Source organism: Myxocyprinus asiaticus, chromosome 46, assembly GCF_019703515.2.
Source record: "Myxocyprinus asiaticus isolate MX2 ecotype Aquarium Trade chromosome 46, UBuf_Myxa_2, whole genome shotgun sequence".
NCBI classification, from domain to species: Eukaryota; Metazoa; Chordata; class Actinopteri; order Cypriniformes; family Catostomidae; genus Myxocyprinus; species Myxocyprinus asiaticus.
The window spans coordinates 4,345,063-4,361,543 of record NC_059389.1 but is presented as its reverse complement, the minus strand read 5'-3'; the positions used below and the strand labels follow the sequence as shown (position 1 = coordinate 4,361,543).

The 16,481-nt window shown below is 38.5% G+C and overlaps 1 protein-coding gene across 1 annotated transcript in view; it reads left to right on the top strand.

Annotated features, from left to right (window-relative positions):
• syt7a (synaptotagmin VIIa) overlaps positions 1–16,481 on the top strand; it is a 144,293-nt gene that overhangs the window by 52,795 nt on the left and 75,017 nt on the right. The window contains exon 2 of the mRNA XM_051689313.1: positions 15,794–15,897. Coding sequence (XP_051545273.1) covers positions 15,794–15,897 — 104 coding nt within the window. The remainder of the gene's footprint in view (positions 1–15,793; positions 15,898–16,481) is intronic.

Genomic DNA, 16,481 nt, shown 5'->3' with positions numbered 1-16,481 from the left:
TGGGAATTGGGCATGCCATATTGGGGAGAAAAATAAATAAATAAATAAATTAGAATCCAAATATTACAAGTATTGCCGCACTTGGCTTTGCTTTCAAAAGCATAGATGTCTCATCCAACACCTCAATGACATACATCCACAGCACCCCCCTGTGGACTCGGTTGTAACTGCGAGATGTGGTAATCGATTCAGAGGGAAAATACTAGGGCTGTCAAATCAAAAATTCGATATTTGTTGAATTTAAGACAAAAAACACACTTTCGAATGCTTAAACTGTGCATTTTGAATTTTGGATGTGTGCCAAGCACTGACGATGATTCCAGACCGGTTGCATTTTTTCACTAAAAAATGCTAAACGCAGCTCAACTAATACAGTTTAACATAAAGCAGGTGTCTCGAGACAAGTTTTAAAGGTTGAAGAAGGCCTTGACACTTGACACGGCATCTAAAAAAGCACTCCTGCGCGAGATGCTGAATAACCGAACAAAACACGGCCAAACAATCAAAGACGTTCGTCTAGCGTGAGTTAACATAGAAAAACAAATGGTAAACTGGCTGTTCGGTGAGAACAGCCCCTTAAATGGAGGTCTTTGACCATTGCATTTTATCTTTTCAGCATTTCTCAGATTAAGCAATGGGTTTTTAATTGTATTTATTTCTTTTGTCAGGAAAGAATTTCAATTTTGAAATGTGCGTCTCGAGATCTTCACGTCCTGTTAGATTCTGTTGGCCCCATCTGTTTGAACAACCCCTATCTGGGCTTTAGTCTGAGCCGCTTCATCACCGAGTTCAGCCAAAAAGCACTGCTATCTGGAAATATTACTACCGTAAATACAACTGTAATGAATGAAAAATACTGTGGTATCGCTGTTTTATTAAGCTTGAGTCTGAGGTAGTACTCTGGCACCAGTCCTTGTCTGTGCGCATCTTCGGCATATGCGCCTGCCGCTGATTGTACTAAAAGAGTATCGCAAAGCAGTTGTTGTGCGCATGCGTCGAACTCGTTCATATTTGCTCGCAGTTAAAAGAATATACTTTGAGAGGCAACGCGCTCGACTAGGTGTAATCTGATCTGGAACGCACAAAATATGTGTAAATGTGTGTTTGAATTTTACTCTGTCACCCTAAGTGAGATTCTCATAGTTTTTGTGCCAGAAAAGTGGTGCAGATTAACTATTTTAAATTATATGTTTGATAATTAGCTTCACCAGCACTGATCAGCAGATGCACAAAATCATATAATGAGAGCTTTTGAAAAGTGTGACATATTAGAGAAGATCCAGAAAGAGAGAGGCAGTTAGCGCCTTTTGTCTGTGCTGACGTGCTTGATTGTTTCAGTTTAATTGTCTGATCATCTCGCGAAATGAGCTTTAAGCCCCAGTTGACATTTTCACTGAGAAGGGAAGGAGAAAGAGACAGAGGTTTTCAGTTTCTCAGGTCATGCAATATAAATCTCTCTTTAGGCTGAGGCTAAAGCTTTTTATCTACACCAAAGCACACTGTATGTGTGTATGTGTGTATATGTGTGTATGTGTTGCTGCTATTAAACATTTGTTCCTCTATTAGAGCTCACGGAAGCAGAAGAAAGAATCAATGACACACCCACATGACCCATCACCACTGTCCTCACATATGGACGGAGAAAAGATGTAGAGGAATACATTGAGATCTTTCAGGTTAACTCACTTATCCAGGACCAGTTTTAAGGGGTCATAAGGAGGATTTATATATTTTCCTTGATCTTTTAAAAATAAAAAAGCTTGATGTACTATTAAACCTTTCTGTAACTTTGAGAGAATAAGAGCTTTTATTGAAATTAAGCTGTAGAAACGGCCAATCAGAAATCCTTATGGTTGCGACATCACTCACATTAATCAATAAATTAACGTTTCATTGTCAATTACGCCTATTCGTTATTCAGAAACTTGGCCTGCCCAGTCACAGTGAGGTAATAAGGAGAAAGTAGGATGGATACTGTTATTCCGAAACACCAGATGAGAGTGGGAAAGTTACGCCCCGTTTCCTCCTGGTATTAAGATGCATCTCGGGTTATCTGATCACATGTGGTCAGGTGAGACACATCGCTGTTTACACCTGGTCTCTAAATGCCTGTCTCCTGTGATCACTTGTGTTTGGATTTGGAGGGGAAGGACTCTGTTTCATGACGACATACATCAGTCACTATGTCAGTGTGTTACTGCATGATATTAAAGCGCAACAAAGTCAGAAAAGACAAAGCACGGAACAAAACGGCGCTCTGTTTCTCCCAGATGCGGTTGAAATTTAATCTAAGCACAAACGCAACATGTCAAGCAGAATTATCCGTTATTTTAGTGGATTACCTGTAATAAAGAAGCTTCAACTGTTCATGCTTGTCATCTGTGTTGATGTCAGACATACTGAAGATTCGTGAAGCTCACGTGATTGTGTATGTATCAGCTTTTTTTAAATGTTCCGATCGGACGGTTATTTCCTTTTAAAGTCGCTCATAAAGTTTAAATCTTGTTTTAGCGCAGCGGTTGATTGACAGGTGAGGAGTGGCACTTCACTGCTGCCAGGACGTATACAGAACAGATTAGCGTTTACACCTCAAATGCGATCTGGTCACATGCGTTTTTGACCACATTCGTATGTGGTTTTTGTGATACGATCACAAAACGTTTTAGACCCCGTTTAGACCTGTGATGTAGATTAAAAATAGCCAGCTCATAAAGTCATTTGTATAGGAATCGGACTACACTGGTTGCACAATGTGTTTGATTCACTAAAAATAACCGGCTCTTTAGAGACATTCATGCAGGAATCAGACTACACTGTTCGCGCTATGTATGTGTGTTTGATTCATTAAAAGAACTGGCTAATAAGAGTAATTCGTTCAGGAAATGGACTTTACTGGCCACGCTGAATGTTTCATGCTGTAGATTCGAATGAATCAGATCATAAGAATCCATCATTCAGGAATCGGACTACACTGGTTGCGCTGTGTGCGTTTTGATTCATAAAAACAAAAACAGCTAATAAGAGTGATTCATTCAGGAATCGGACTACACTAGTCGTGCTGTATGTTTCGCGCTGTAGATTTGAATGAACCAAATCATAAGAGTCTTTTGTTCAGGAATCGGACTGCACTGGTCACGCTGTAGATTCAAATGAACCAATTCATAAGAGTCATTTGTTCAGGAATCGGAGTACACTGGTCACGCTGTAGATTCGAATGACCCAATTCATAAGAGTCATTTGTTCAGGAATCGGAGTACACTGGTCACGCTGTAGATTCGAATGACCCAATTCATAAGAGTCATTTGTTCAGGAATCGGAGTACACTGGTCAAGCTGTAGATTCGAATGAACCAATTCATAAGAGTCATTTGTTCAGGAATCGGACTACACTGGCCGTGCTGTAGATTCGAATGAACCAAATCATAAGAGTCTTTTGTTCAGGAATCGGACTGCACTGGTCACGCTGTAGATTCGAATGAACCAATTCATAAGAGTCATTTGTTCAGGAATCGGAGTACACTGGTCACGCTGTAGATTCGAATGACCCAATTCATAAGAGTCATTTGTTCAGGAATCGGAGTACACTGGTCAAGCTGTAGATTCGAATGAACCAATTCATAAGAGTCATTTGTTCAGGAATCGGACTACACTGGCCGTGCTGTAGATTTGAATGAACCAAATCATAAGAGTCTTTTGTTCAGGAATCGGTCTACACTGGTCACGCTGTATGTTTTGCGCTGTAGATTTGAATGAACCAATTCATAAGAGTCTTTTGTTCAGGAATTGGACTGCACTGGTCACACTGTATGTTTTTGATTCACTAAAAAGAACCGGCTTAAAATAGTCATTTGTTCAGGAATTGGACTACACTGGTCGTGCTGTAGATTCGAATGACCCAATTCATAAGAGTCATTTGTTCAGGAATCGGACTACACTGGTCACGCTGTAGATTCGAATGAACCAAATCATAAGAGTCATTTGTTCAGGAATCAGACTGCACTGGTCACACTGTATGTTTTTGATTCACTAAAAAGAACCGGCTCAAAATAGTCATTTGTTCAGGAATGGGACTACACTGGTTGGGGTGTATGTTCACGCTGTAGATTCAAAGAAACCAGATCATAAGTGTCATTCGTTTAGGAATGGTCGTGCTGTGTTTATGATTCACTAAGCTCATAAGAGTAATTTGTTCCGGAATCGAATCACGCTTGTTGTGCTGTATGTTTCACGCTGTAGATTCAAAGAAATTAGATCATAAAAGTTATTTGTTTGGGAATCAGACTACACTGTGTATTTACGATTCACTAAAAAGAACCGTATTTTTGCATTCGTAAATTTTTGCAGCATTACTAGATAAATGCTCTTTTTGGACTTTGGAGGAAGTTTTGAGTTCTGAAAGTTACAGTTTGTTGTATACAGTACACTGAACTCCTTTTTCAAAAGATCAAGGTAAATTTCACCCCTAAGATTTTTACAGAACTGAAAACAGAACTCTATGCCTGATATAACATGTTAACCCAGAGTTCCTCTTTTGGATAAATCTGTTTAATAATCACTCTGAATGGAGGATGTCTTGGAGGAAATCGGGTCAGTTTGTATAACATCATCAGTTTTTGTCAGGATTCCATTTCCTCCTTTCTATTTCTCTCTCACATACACACACATACACCCCACATTTTAGCCATCTGTCAAAATGCTGGTACTATAACAGTGTGTTAGGGTCATGTGACTTGCCGAAGAAAATATTAAATTACTGTATCCATGACAACAAGCCAAAAGAACCAAGCAGATATCACAGTCCAGAATGGCCACAAGAGGAAATAAGTTTTAAAGGGCAAAATTAAAGAAGAGGCGTTAAGAAAGCAGTCATCTTAGAATTAATTAACATTCCAGTAAGCCTGCAGCAGGGGCCTAATTATTTGATTTATGTGTCTTAATTTAAGATTATATCCATTCATAACTATTAAAGAAGATTGCATCTAAGTGGACAGAGATTCAGCATATGGTTACGTAACTCTCTGGCTCTGCCAGCTCGCTCACATGCACAAGAATTGCATTTGTTTTCATCCTGGAGCAAAACTCTGGACCGCTCACTAACCCCAGAGCACAAGTCCAGCGTTCCAGCTCAGTGGGTCGCCACGGTGATTTGTGCATCAGATGATGCTATTAAACATGGTAAAAGAATGACAATGGGCAAATGTAATAATGAAAGCCAGTGGTGTTTGTGAAGGCGCTGAAATACAGGTGGTGTAAAGAGTATGAATGCTTTCTTTCATTCGCCAAGCATCACTTTTACTATTGCTCATACTTAGGCAACTCCTAACCTTAAAACATATATAATATATAACATTTTGACGTGTAACTCATCCCACACCATTTCTGATACTATCACAAGCCCTTTTGACATTTAATAATTTGCAGAATGTGAAGTATTGATATGGACAGTTCAGATTTCACTAGTTAAAACACTAATTCTTGATATCAGGAATGGAATTACTACTAGTGAAAGTGCTATTTTTTTTATATCTGTAATTTGGTTTTGTGGCAATGTTAATTTCAGATATCTGTAATGTCATTGTAACTAGTAATAAGGCCTTTTAAGATATCTTTAATCACTCTTCAATTTATTTATTTCTGAAATACCAAATCTGTTCGTGTTGAAATACATTTACGGATCTCAAAAATTAGCATTTTCATGCTGAGTGACTCCAGCCAGGTCTCCTAAGCAACCAAATTGGCCCGGTTGCTAGAGAGGGTAGAGTCACATGGGGTAACATCCTCATGGTCCCTATAATGTGGTTCGTTCTCGGTGGGGCACGTGGTGAGTTGAGTGTGGATGTCGCGGTGGATGGCGTGAAGCCTCCACATGCGCTATGTCTCCGTGGCAACGTGCTCAACAAGCCACGTGATAAGATGCGCGGGTTGACAGTCTCAGACATGGAGGCAACTGGGACTTGTCCGGACTGAAGCGAATCACTACGCGACCACGAGGACTTAAAAGCACATTGGGAATTGGGCATTCCAAATTAGGGAGAAAAAGGGGAGAAAAAATAGCATTTGCACAAGTTGTAATTTAACTGTTGATATCAGGAATGGATATTTGTACAAGTAATAATGTCATTATTGATTTGAAAACGATAATTTTTACTAGTAAGAAATGCACAGCTGATATGTGAAAGTGGAACTTGTTCAGCTAGTAATATCTATTGATCATAGATATCTAATTGGGTTTTGAATAGGAGTGAATGGCAGATCACTGTGAAATTCTATTAATGAAAATGCAATTGTTTTTTACTACTTGAAATTCCATTTTTGATGTCAAGAATGTGTATTTCCACAAGTAATGACATAATTTTTTATATCAAGAATTAACGTTTTTACTAGTGCAAACATAATTACTGATATCAAAAATGAGAACTTTCACTTGTATTAATTCCATTCCTGGGCCCGTATTCACAAAGATTTTTATCTTACCACCACGAGTTCTCCAAAGAGTTCCTAGCTAGGAGTTTTTGCTTAAAACCTATTCACAAAACTACTAAGAGCAAGTTTTACTAAGGACATCTTAAGATAAGATAAGTCCCGCCTTACAGGTGAAATCACCTTTTAGATACAGACATCGCCTGTCAATCAACTCACATGCGCATTAGCTATACAATCTGAGAAAATTGCGTTTTTAGCATAATCTGTGGTAAAGAAGCACCATTTATGATACCAGTGTTGTCAAATTTTACTGATGATTTGAAATATGTTCTGTGATCATAATCTTGACCAACCGTTTTGGAGATTTCGGTCTTTCCCCATTCAAGTAGATAGGAGCTGCACTGGCATGACTGGAATTAGCCTCCCGAGAGCGTTCCAAAGATGCCCGACAGTGGACTGACTCACTAGAAAGACTTTGGTAAGGTGGAGTTGACCTCGTGCTATGGATGACATCACATTTTTTAGCAAGCTCTTTCAAATCGCCCTTAGTGATTGGTAGACAGGGAACCGCTACAATGTACTAACATTAAAATACAAAGTATTTATTGTGTAAAATTCTCACAAGATTCACATCTGCTGCTATTGAGGTTGAGGTACAGGTAGGTTTAGGAGTAGGGTTAGGGTATATCGACTGACCACTACTTTTCAGGGAAATTAATTAACCTACAAATGTCTTGCTTACAGTTGTCTGCGAGGCTTCTGACAAACACAAAGAAAAGGGACGATATTTCACCTGTTTTAGCCTCATTACACTGGTTACCTATAAAATACAGAATCAATACAAAGTGCTCCTGTTTGTTTTTAAAGCTGTTCATAGTCTGGCTCTGGAGTACATCTCGGATTTAATCAGTGTCTTCCAATCACAAAGATCTCTTCGTTCAACTCTCTGTCCCCAGCTCTCATCTGAAGCGTAAAGGCGATTGCGCCTTTTCGGTTGCGGCACCGAGACTGTGGAATGATTTACCTCTGTACTTTAAATTGTCCTGCACTCTTGACATGTTTAGAAGTGGTCTTAAGACTTATTTATTCTCTTTGGCATTTGATTAGATGTTTTTATAAATGGTTTAAATGTGTCATTTTCTGCTCTTGTTTTACTATGTAATGTATTGTATCTTTAGCCTACTTTGTAGAGTTGAAATTGTGTTATAAATAAAGTTTGAGTTGAGTTGAGTTGTCTCTGAATATTAAGCTTGGATAGAAAAAAGTATTTTACCATCGACAAAAATTACTCCCATCAGCAGGATGCTGCAATTCCACTCCGAACATGTCCTGAGTTGTTATTAAGATCCTTAATGCAGTGAGTTGTGAGCTTAAACTATACTGCCAGTAAATGATTAAGAGTCAACCAGAGGAACTAATAGATGTGTGTGTGTAATACTAATGCACTTGAGCTCAAATCATCATCCTGTGCTTCTGATAAGGCTAATATACTTAGATCTAACTTAGAGCCAAAGAGGAAACACACCCACATATGAAGGCCAATTTTATTGCTCATAGGTTGCTCTTTCATAGCACTGGCGGAGACCTGATGAAGTTTTCAGTTACAATTTAAGTATCAACATTGTTTTGCCTAGAAATCCTTTGGAGAAATAAAAATAGACTCAATGGGATAGTTGTCATCCAGTAAGAGTATTGAGCTTTAAAAATGACTGTGGAAATCATAGCTCAGATCAGAGTTTATATTGAAATCTCTTACTTTTGCTCGCAGACTTCAGAATCTAGGCAAATGTGAGCACAGTTTGAGACTTACTTACAGTTTGGTTATTTCGGGAGGTTAGAGGGTGTAAAGCATATTATTGATTTATATGGTGACCCCATTGGTGCAGATTCACTGGCTAGGGAGTCTCTGTAATATTACTGCAATACTTCTTAATATATCACCGATATGAATCACATAAAGCAGCCAAATGGACACACGGCAGGCCTCTGAGAGCATCGTTATCTTCAGACAGAAAACAATAACCAAACTTCTCCTTATCTTTTTCTTTCTGTCTCTCTCTGTGTCTCGCTCTGCTAACTGCACTATTTAGGTGAACAAATATGGGGCTTGAGTTGTGTGTGAGTGTGTGTATGTGTGTCCTTCACCAGGGACGATTTCTTTCGTTTAGATTTCATCACGAGTATTTTTCTTGAGGCCAGGGGCGCAGACGTACCTCCATCCCGCCTTTCCTCTCCTCTGGTCCCCAGGGTCAGCAGCGATTAGACTGACACACACTCTGATAAAAAACTTTGATAATACTGTGTGTGTGTGTGTGTGTGTGTGACATAATCCAGTTCCCTGTGTCTCTCTTTGATGAAGACCAAGGTCGCTGCCTGACTCTGTGTCCTAATCAGCCCTGCTGGGAAAAAAAATGGCATAAACCAGCCTAAGCTTATTTGCTGGTCTAAGCTGGTCTCCCAGCCTGGTTAGGTTGGTTCATTTGCTCGTTTTAGAGGGTTTTGTGGCACTTGTCAGCTGGTCAAAATCGTCTGGTTTGCTGGTTTTTAGATGGTTTTGGACACTTGTCAGGTGGTCAGACTGATCTGGTTTGCTGGTTTTACAGAGATTTTAGGCACTTGTCAGGCTGGTCTAATTTTCTGGTTTTAGATGGATTTGGGCACTTGTCAGTAGGGCTGAAAGGATTAGTCGATGTTATCGACAAAGTCGACAACATTTTTTGCTGTCGACTAGTCGTTTGAGCTCATTTAACGTAACGTGAGATCACATTAAACTCTAATGATGATGCGTGAGAGCAGCACTGCAGTTCACGCCTGACTGAGGAGAGAAAGAATTACACAGATCACAGTCCAGATGCACTCTAAACTTTCACAACTTCAGGTGATGTAGATCACAAAATATGAGGGAATTATACAAAAATACAAAATAAGTGAATACAGAAGCACTCTCATTGTGGAATAAGTGGAGCTGCCGCTCCGCTGAAGCAAAACTTACGTGTCGAGCGTCTTTAAAGGAAACACCCCGGCGTTACATCTTTAATGCAGTTATATTTAATGCATTATAGCTTTAATACAGTTCAAATAATATGGAAGCAGGTCATGTAAATAACTACAAACTCTGAAACTGGCATTTCTCTGTGCGGTCAGCACCTCTTCTATGAGTTGTGCGAATGTCCCGATCTAAGGGGAAGAGATTGAAACTACACCCGGCTGATGCACACTCTGTCACGGGACGCTCATCCTTCAACGCTTAATGCAGCTAGATTATAACGTGATGGCTTGTGACTTATTGAATCATAATATATGTGTCATTGTGCATTTCTTATCATGAAGAAAATTGTCCATACGCAGCTTTATTAATTAGAGAGAGTTTGTTTTTTTGTGAGTTAAAGATGGATTGAAGTGAACAGAAAGGTGAGAGAGTCTTCTCCCCATTATACACTGCAACAAAATAATGATTTTATGAAAATGACTTTTTACAATATAAATATCTAAAACTCCTTTAAAATAACATACATTTACTTTAGCAGCTACTGCAGAAGAAAACAAATTTATCTGAGAATGTTGAATATAATATTAAAAATACAAATATTTTAAAATATCTAAAGAAAATATAAGATATTTAAACTTGCTTTTAGAGAAAAGATCTTGAATATAAGTATATTTTGTCTTTACTGCACTCACAGAAGAATAACCAAATGAAAAAATACACTTATATACAAAATACACTTATATTTATGATACAAACAAGATTGTGTCCTTGAGCAAGGCACTTAACTCCAGGTTGCTCCAGGGGGATTGTCCCTGTAATAAGTGCACTGTAAGTCGCTTTGGATAAAAGCGTCTGCCAAATGCGTAAATGTAAATGTAAAAACTCTTGATAACAATGGGATTTTTTGCAGTGAATTTCTTCACTGAATTAAATTTAATAAACAAGTATTTTTTCCCTTTTAATTCAGTGAATGTCATTTAAAAGTATTTTTAAAAGATGATTTTGTCCTCTTTATTGTTAGTAAGCACGTTTAATACAAACTTAAGTCGGGCACAAGCTGAATAATCGGTTAAGAGCTAATGATTAATCATTGCAATAATCGGCGAATAGTCAAATAACCGTTCCAATAATCGTTAGATTAATCAATTATCAAAATAATCGTTAGTTGCAGTACTACTCGTCAGCTGGTCAGACTGGGACACCAGCTAAGACCAACAAACCAATGATGTGATGCTTATTTTTTTGTTCACGTCTAATAAATTATATATAAAAAAAATCAAAAATACATTCAGAATACAATTACATTTGAGTTCAAATTCATTACAATATTTTTTTTTTCCTAGGGGCTTAAAAAAAAGTCAAGTAAATGTAAATGTCCAGAGACAGTAAAAAAAAGAGAAAGTCTCATTAAAAGCTGAAATGTTGGCATGAGTAGTGCAGAATAATCTTTTATTATTATTTATTAAAAGATGTGCAGTGATACACTTTTATTTTAAAATATTATTAATATTTGAAAACCTTTTGTCCACCAAATCAAAGTTATGGGGTGTATTTTGTTGTCATGTGACAAAAACAAAACATAAAAACAGAGATGACCCCTTTAGACCTTCAAGAAGTTAAGCAAATATAATTTTTTCATATCACTAAACAGCAATATTTTGACATTTTTATTAAAGGCACATTTTGTTGAGGTTATATTGTGAAACCCTGAGAAAATGTCTTGATAATATTGACTTAAAAAATTCATGATATTGGTAAAAATATATATTTCTCAACTTGAAAAATGTTTTTGCAAACTTTTTTTTAAGTTAATGATTAAGTTGTGTACACTCGCATGTATTCAAGGTACAAGGAAAATATTTTAATACCTTTTACTTGATTGTTACACCACATGACAATTTTAGACATTAATGTTTTTTGTAGAAAATGCTATAATAAAAAAATTGAAACCAACATTGAAACTCTGAACTTGACACGTTTTTTTAAACTACAATTTTAAAGTATTTCTCATTTTTATCATTTGTGAACGACCTTTTGAATTTATTTATTTTTTTTTCCAATTCCGGCGTTAATAAAAGTAGCAAACACAAGAAGAATAAACGTTTGTATAAGTAGTTTGTACAACAATGTTTTCGTGAATCGTATTCAGTTCAATGTGACAATTTATGTAAGAATGTCTTTACAAACTATTTAAAGGAAAATTCCGGATTCAATACAAGTTAAGATCAATCGACAGCATTTGGGCATAATGTTGATTACCACAGAAAATATTTTTGACTCGACCCTTGTTAATTAAAAAATTAAAAAAGCAAAAATGCACTTACAGTTAGACATTTATAATGAAAGTGAATGGGGCCAGTCCATAAACATTCAAATACAGACTGTTTCAAAAGTATAGCCACATGACGTAAACATTATATGTGTTAATAAAATTTTTGTGTAAAACAATGTCTGTTTTACATTATTTTAGTGTGATAAACAGTCACGGGTTTACCGGCATTGTGTCGGCATGGCAACAAAGTTGTATAATTGGCTATAACTTTACACAGAAAAGGTTAGTAAGTGATTTTATCATACTAAAATCAAGTTAACACACATATTGTTTAAGTCTTGTGGCTATATTTTTAAGAGTATTTTTTTAACGTTTATGATTTGGCCCCCACTCACTTCCATTGTAAGTGCCTCTATAATACAGCAAACAGAAAATAGGTAAAAAGCATGTATTTGCTCCATAGGCTAAACATGAGAAAAATGGCGCCATCTGGTGGAAAATATTAAAAAATGTAATTTTGAAGCCAGGGCTCCGGATGAAAGCGTAATATCATAGAATTCATGATTTTATTCTTTAATAGCACTGGGATCAAATATTGCTTGAAGGTCCTGAGTGTGACTATTTTTTGTACACAGTGTATTATAGATGTATTATAGGAACTGAGGTTGAAATATCAAAATTCCCCCCAAAATACACACCTTTGGCAACATTTATGCCGTTGCCATTGACACAGCCAAAATGATCGAAAAAACAAAAATGTCCCGAAGGTCACACAAGGGTTAACTTGTTTTGAACCCGGAATAATCCTTTAAATTGTAAGTGTGAATATACCTTAAAACGAAAGCGATGTGGTTTATCGTCTGACATTTTGTTGCATCACGCCTGGTTACGACACGTTGTGAGCACTCTGACCTCATTTCTGCTCATATGTTGAACGCTTACTCATTTTGGGCTGTTGTTAACACAAGGAGTCTGATCCCAGAGCAGGTCTTGTATTCTGTGAATGCAGGTTGTTTTCTTGAGTGTTTGTTTATCTGCTGGGCGACTGCTGTGGTCATAATCAGCTGTTTCAGTGGAGAGACAGGCAGTCGTACCGCAGACAGCAGGGATCTGTCTGTCTCTCTCGGCACCCAGCTGTTGAGTTTACACAATAAACACTAGGGAGTCACTCCTGTTGGCAGTCCAGTGTGTGTAGGTTCAAGAGTGTGTGTCTTTATAAGTGTGTATTTGTTTATTTGTAACTCTGTGTGTGTGTTTGAAGTCAAAGAAACAGATAGTTCAACCAAAAATGAAAATTCTGTCATCAATTCTGCTGTTATTTTACAAAGATGTGCTGAAAAAGCTGATTAAAGAGCCAGTGTTCTGCATGGACAATATCTATTCACACTTGTTTCTCACTCACATACACACACACTGATGAGTGCATCATGCTTTGTCTCCCAAGTTCACAGGATAGATCAATCATAAGCGTTTATCACTCTGTACTCCCCTCCCTTCAATCATCCATCCATCTCTCCATCTCCTCCCTCCACCAGCAGATGTGTCCATTCATCATAATTGTCAGGTTTCTCTCTCTCTCTCGCAAAGTTGTCTCTATAACAATTGATCTGCTGTTCATTGTGAGTGTTTTGGTGGTCGTTTAGACCAAACGCATTTTTTTATGCTGAAAAAACTGCGAGACGCAGCGCAACGGTTCAAGACGTCCATCTAGCGCATTTACATGGAAAAACAATTGAAAAACAGTGCAGACTGACACAAAAACAAGTTTGGTGTGAACGGCTCCTTTGGCTGAAAAAATAGGTCACACTAATCCGTTTTCATTTAAAAACGCATTAATTTCAGGGGCCTGGGTAGCTTAGCGAGTATTGACGCTGACTACCACCCCTGGAGTCGCGAGTTCGAATCCAGGGTGTGCTGAGTGACTCCAGCCAGGTCTCCTAAGCAACCAAATTGGCCCGGTTGCTAGGGAGGGTAGAGTCACAACCTCCTTGTGGTCGAGATTAGTGGTTCTCGTCCTCAATGGGGCGCGTGGTAAGTTGTGCGTGGATCACGGAGAGTAGCATGAACTTCCACATACTGTGAGTCTCCGCGGTGTCATGCACAGCTAGCCACGTGATAAGATGCGCAGAATGACGGTCTCAGAAGTGGAGGCAACTGAGACTTGTCCTCCGCCACCCAGATTGAGGTGAGTAACCGCGCCACCACGAGGACCTACTAAGTAGTAGGAATTGGGCATTCCAAACTGGGCGAAGACAAATACATTAATTTCGCTACATTTATGCCTGTCATCCACACTAGAAAGCTGTTTTCCTCAAAAGCGCTCTCCATTACTGCATACTTTGGAAAACGATGACGTTAGGACACTGAAAATGGAGGCTTCAAATTTAAACAGATTAGTGTAGGTGTGGCCTTAGGCTGAAACGTACTCTACACAAGTGGTTCTGACTGGACATTTTTCTAATTTTCACATAGATAAACAACTGAAAAACCATGTGGACTGACACACAAACGTGTTTGGTGTGAACGGGCCCTTATGCTGAAAAATTGGCCATGTCCATACTAACCTGCTTCTGTTTGTTTATGCCTCTCATCCATACTAGAACATTTGTTTTTCGTAAACCGAAAGTCGAGACTTTCGAAAACTCAGTTTCTGCATAGGGTACAACAGGGCTAAAGACACACCTGAAGGACAGTGTGGCATTTTTCTGGGCAAATTCACTAAACAGTAATGCCACTTTTGCACGTGACATTTCAGCGCAAAAACCAGCATCTTATTTACTAACCACCTGCAATCTAGTCTAATCAGGTGCAATCAGCACTGAAATTGCACTGCATCTTAAGTATTTAAATGAAGCTGTCATTCCTTTCCGCCAAACACGCCTCCTCTGTAAATTTGGCTTATTATAGATTGCGCTACATTCACAAAAATTGCCTGCTGAAAATTAGATCGCACAATTACCGCCAAATGAAAACAGGTGGTAAAATTAATTTTATTTAAAAGATGTTTGTGTACATTTTCAACCAATCATATCAGCAGTAATTCATCAAATACTGATCAAATGATGGAGTAGAGCGTTATCACCTGGCATTAATCCAGATGTGTGGTATAGACGAGTGCACTTTCGGCATGTTTAAAAGATGATTCAGGTGTTTTGATCACAGTGATGCTGTACAGTCCCGTACAGGGTTTGTGAAATAACGGTGGTCTGCGGCATCTTCCGCTAAACAGCGCTCAGAATCGCAGTTCAGATCAGAATGCAATCACCGCATACGCATGAACTCATGCAAATTGTGTTTAGCAGTGATTTTTTTTAGCAGAATTTCTTTAATGAATCGGTGCTAAACGAGCGCAGACAGCTGGGGAAAAAACCCCAAAACAATGTTTTACAGGCCGCAGTTCATTCTGTTTATAGCTAGCTATATATACAACACATTTGATTCAATGGCACAGACATTTGGTAACTCTGCCGCCCCCTTGAGTACTGGAGTTTGTTACCGCCACAATAATGCAAGAATACACGTTAAGTATGTTAAATGATGCACGCTTGCTATGCGTTTGCTAGACATTTGCGTCTGTGTTTGCGTATGTTTCAAGCCTTAAAGCTAGGGTGTATGTCATTTCTCTGCGTGCCATTCTGTTTTGACCGAGCCCTGACAGATTGGTTGGACGCATTCGCACTATGACTGCTTGTGATACCTTTTTAGCCCAGTTACCATATAGTTGTGGACCACCTACGCATCTACAAAGACTTGGCTGCACGCGGACAGTCCGCGTGTAATGTTCCGATGACAAAATTTGCATCAAGCGCTCTGTGTGCGAGACATACCGGCTTTCACAATCTACCTCAAAGCAGTACACTTTATGTCTAAAACACTTTTCTAAGGCATCTCTCTTTCTCTGTATACATGTCTTTTTCTGCTTGGTTCACCCATTTTGCTTTTTCTCATTTTGTTTTTCAGTCACATTTATTCCCTGATCGTGAAAAGTATTGATCCATCTTTAGGACTTCAGAGACTTCATAAACTCTCTCTTCAGAATAAATGTCAGACTGTTTCCCCTTCACTCAGATAATAACACTGTGTGTGTGTGTGTGTATGTGTGTTTCCCAGGCTCCTTTTCTTTGAGTGTGCTGCTGGTGTCATTGGCGGTAACCGTGTGTGGCGTTTGGCTGGTGGCTCTGTGCGGCATTTGTGGATGGTGTCAACGCAAACTGGTGAGTTACACACACACAAACCAACAAAGACAGCCAAGTAAATGGAACACTCACCAAGAGACAAAGACAGTGAAAAGAAAAGTTTGTGGACACTTGAACAACACACCCATATGTGCTTGTACATTTAACCTCAAACCCTTGTGGACTACTAACAAAGTTGTTTCTGTGCCGATTAATCAGTGTAAAACCTGATCGATTAGGACGATCGAGTGGGTCATTAGACAGATGTAGTGGAACCCCGCCGCACGGCTCCTCACTCACTCATTTGTTTGACTCGTGTGCATGAGTCAAAGCTAATTTATTCCTGATATATCAGATGCATGTACAACGGAGCAGGAACCCAATGGGTGGTTATGTTTAATGCGTGTGCGTGCATGTGTTGCATCAACTGTTTTGCATTTAATATTGCTCACACCGTTATTGTTATTCATATTGTTAGGGATTTGACAAAAGTCCTAAACGTAATTAATTTGCTGAGTTTGTTTTTGACCATGTTGGTCTTGCATATGTAAATGTTTGATTTCAGATTTTCAATGCATTTTCTCAGTGACATCACAGATGCATTGCTAAATGTTTTTGTCTCC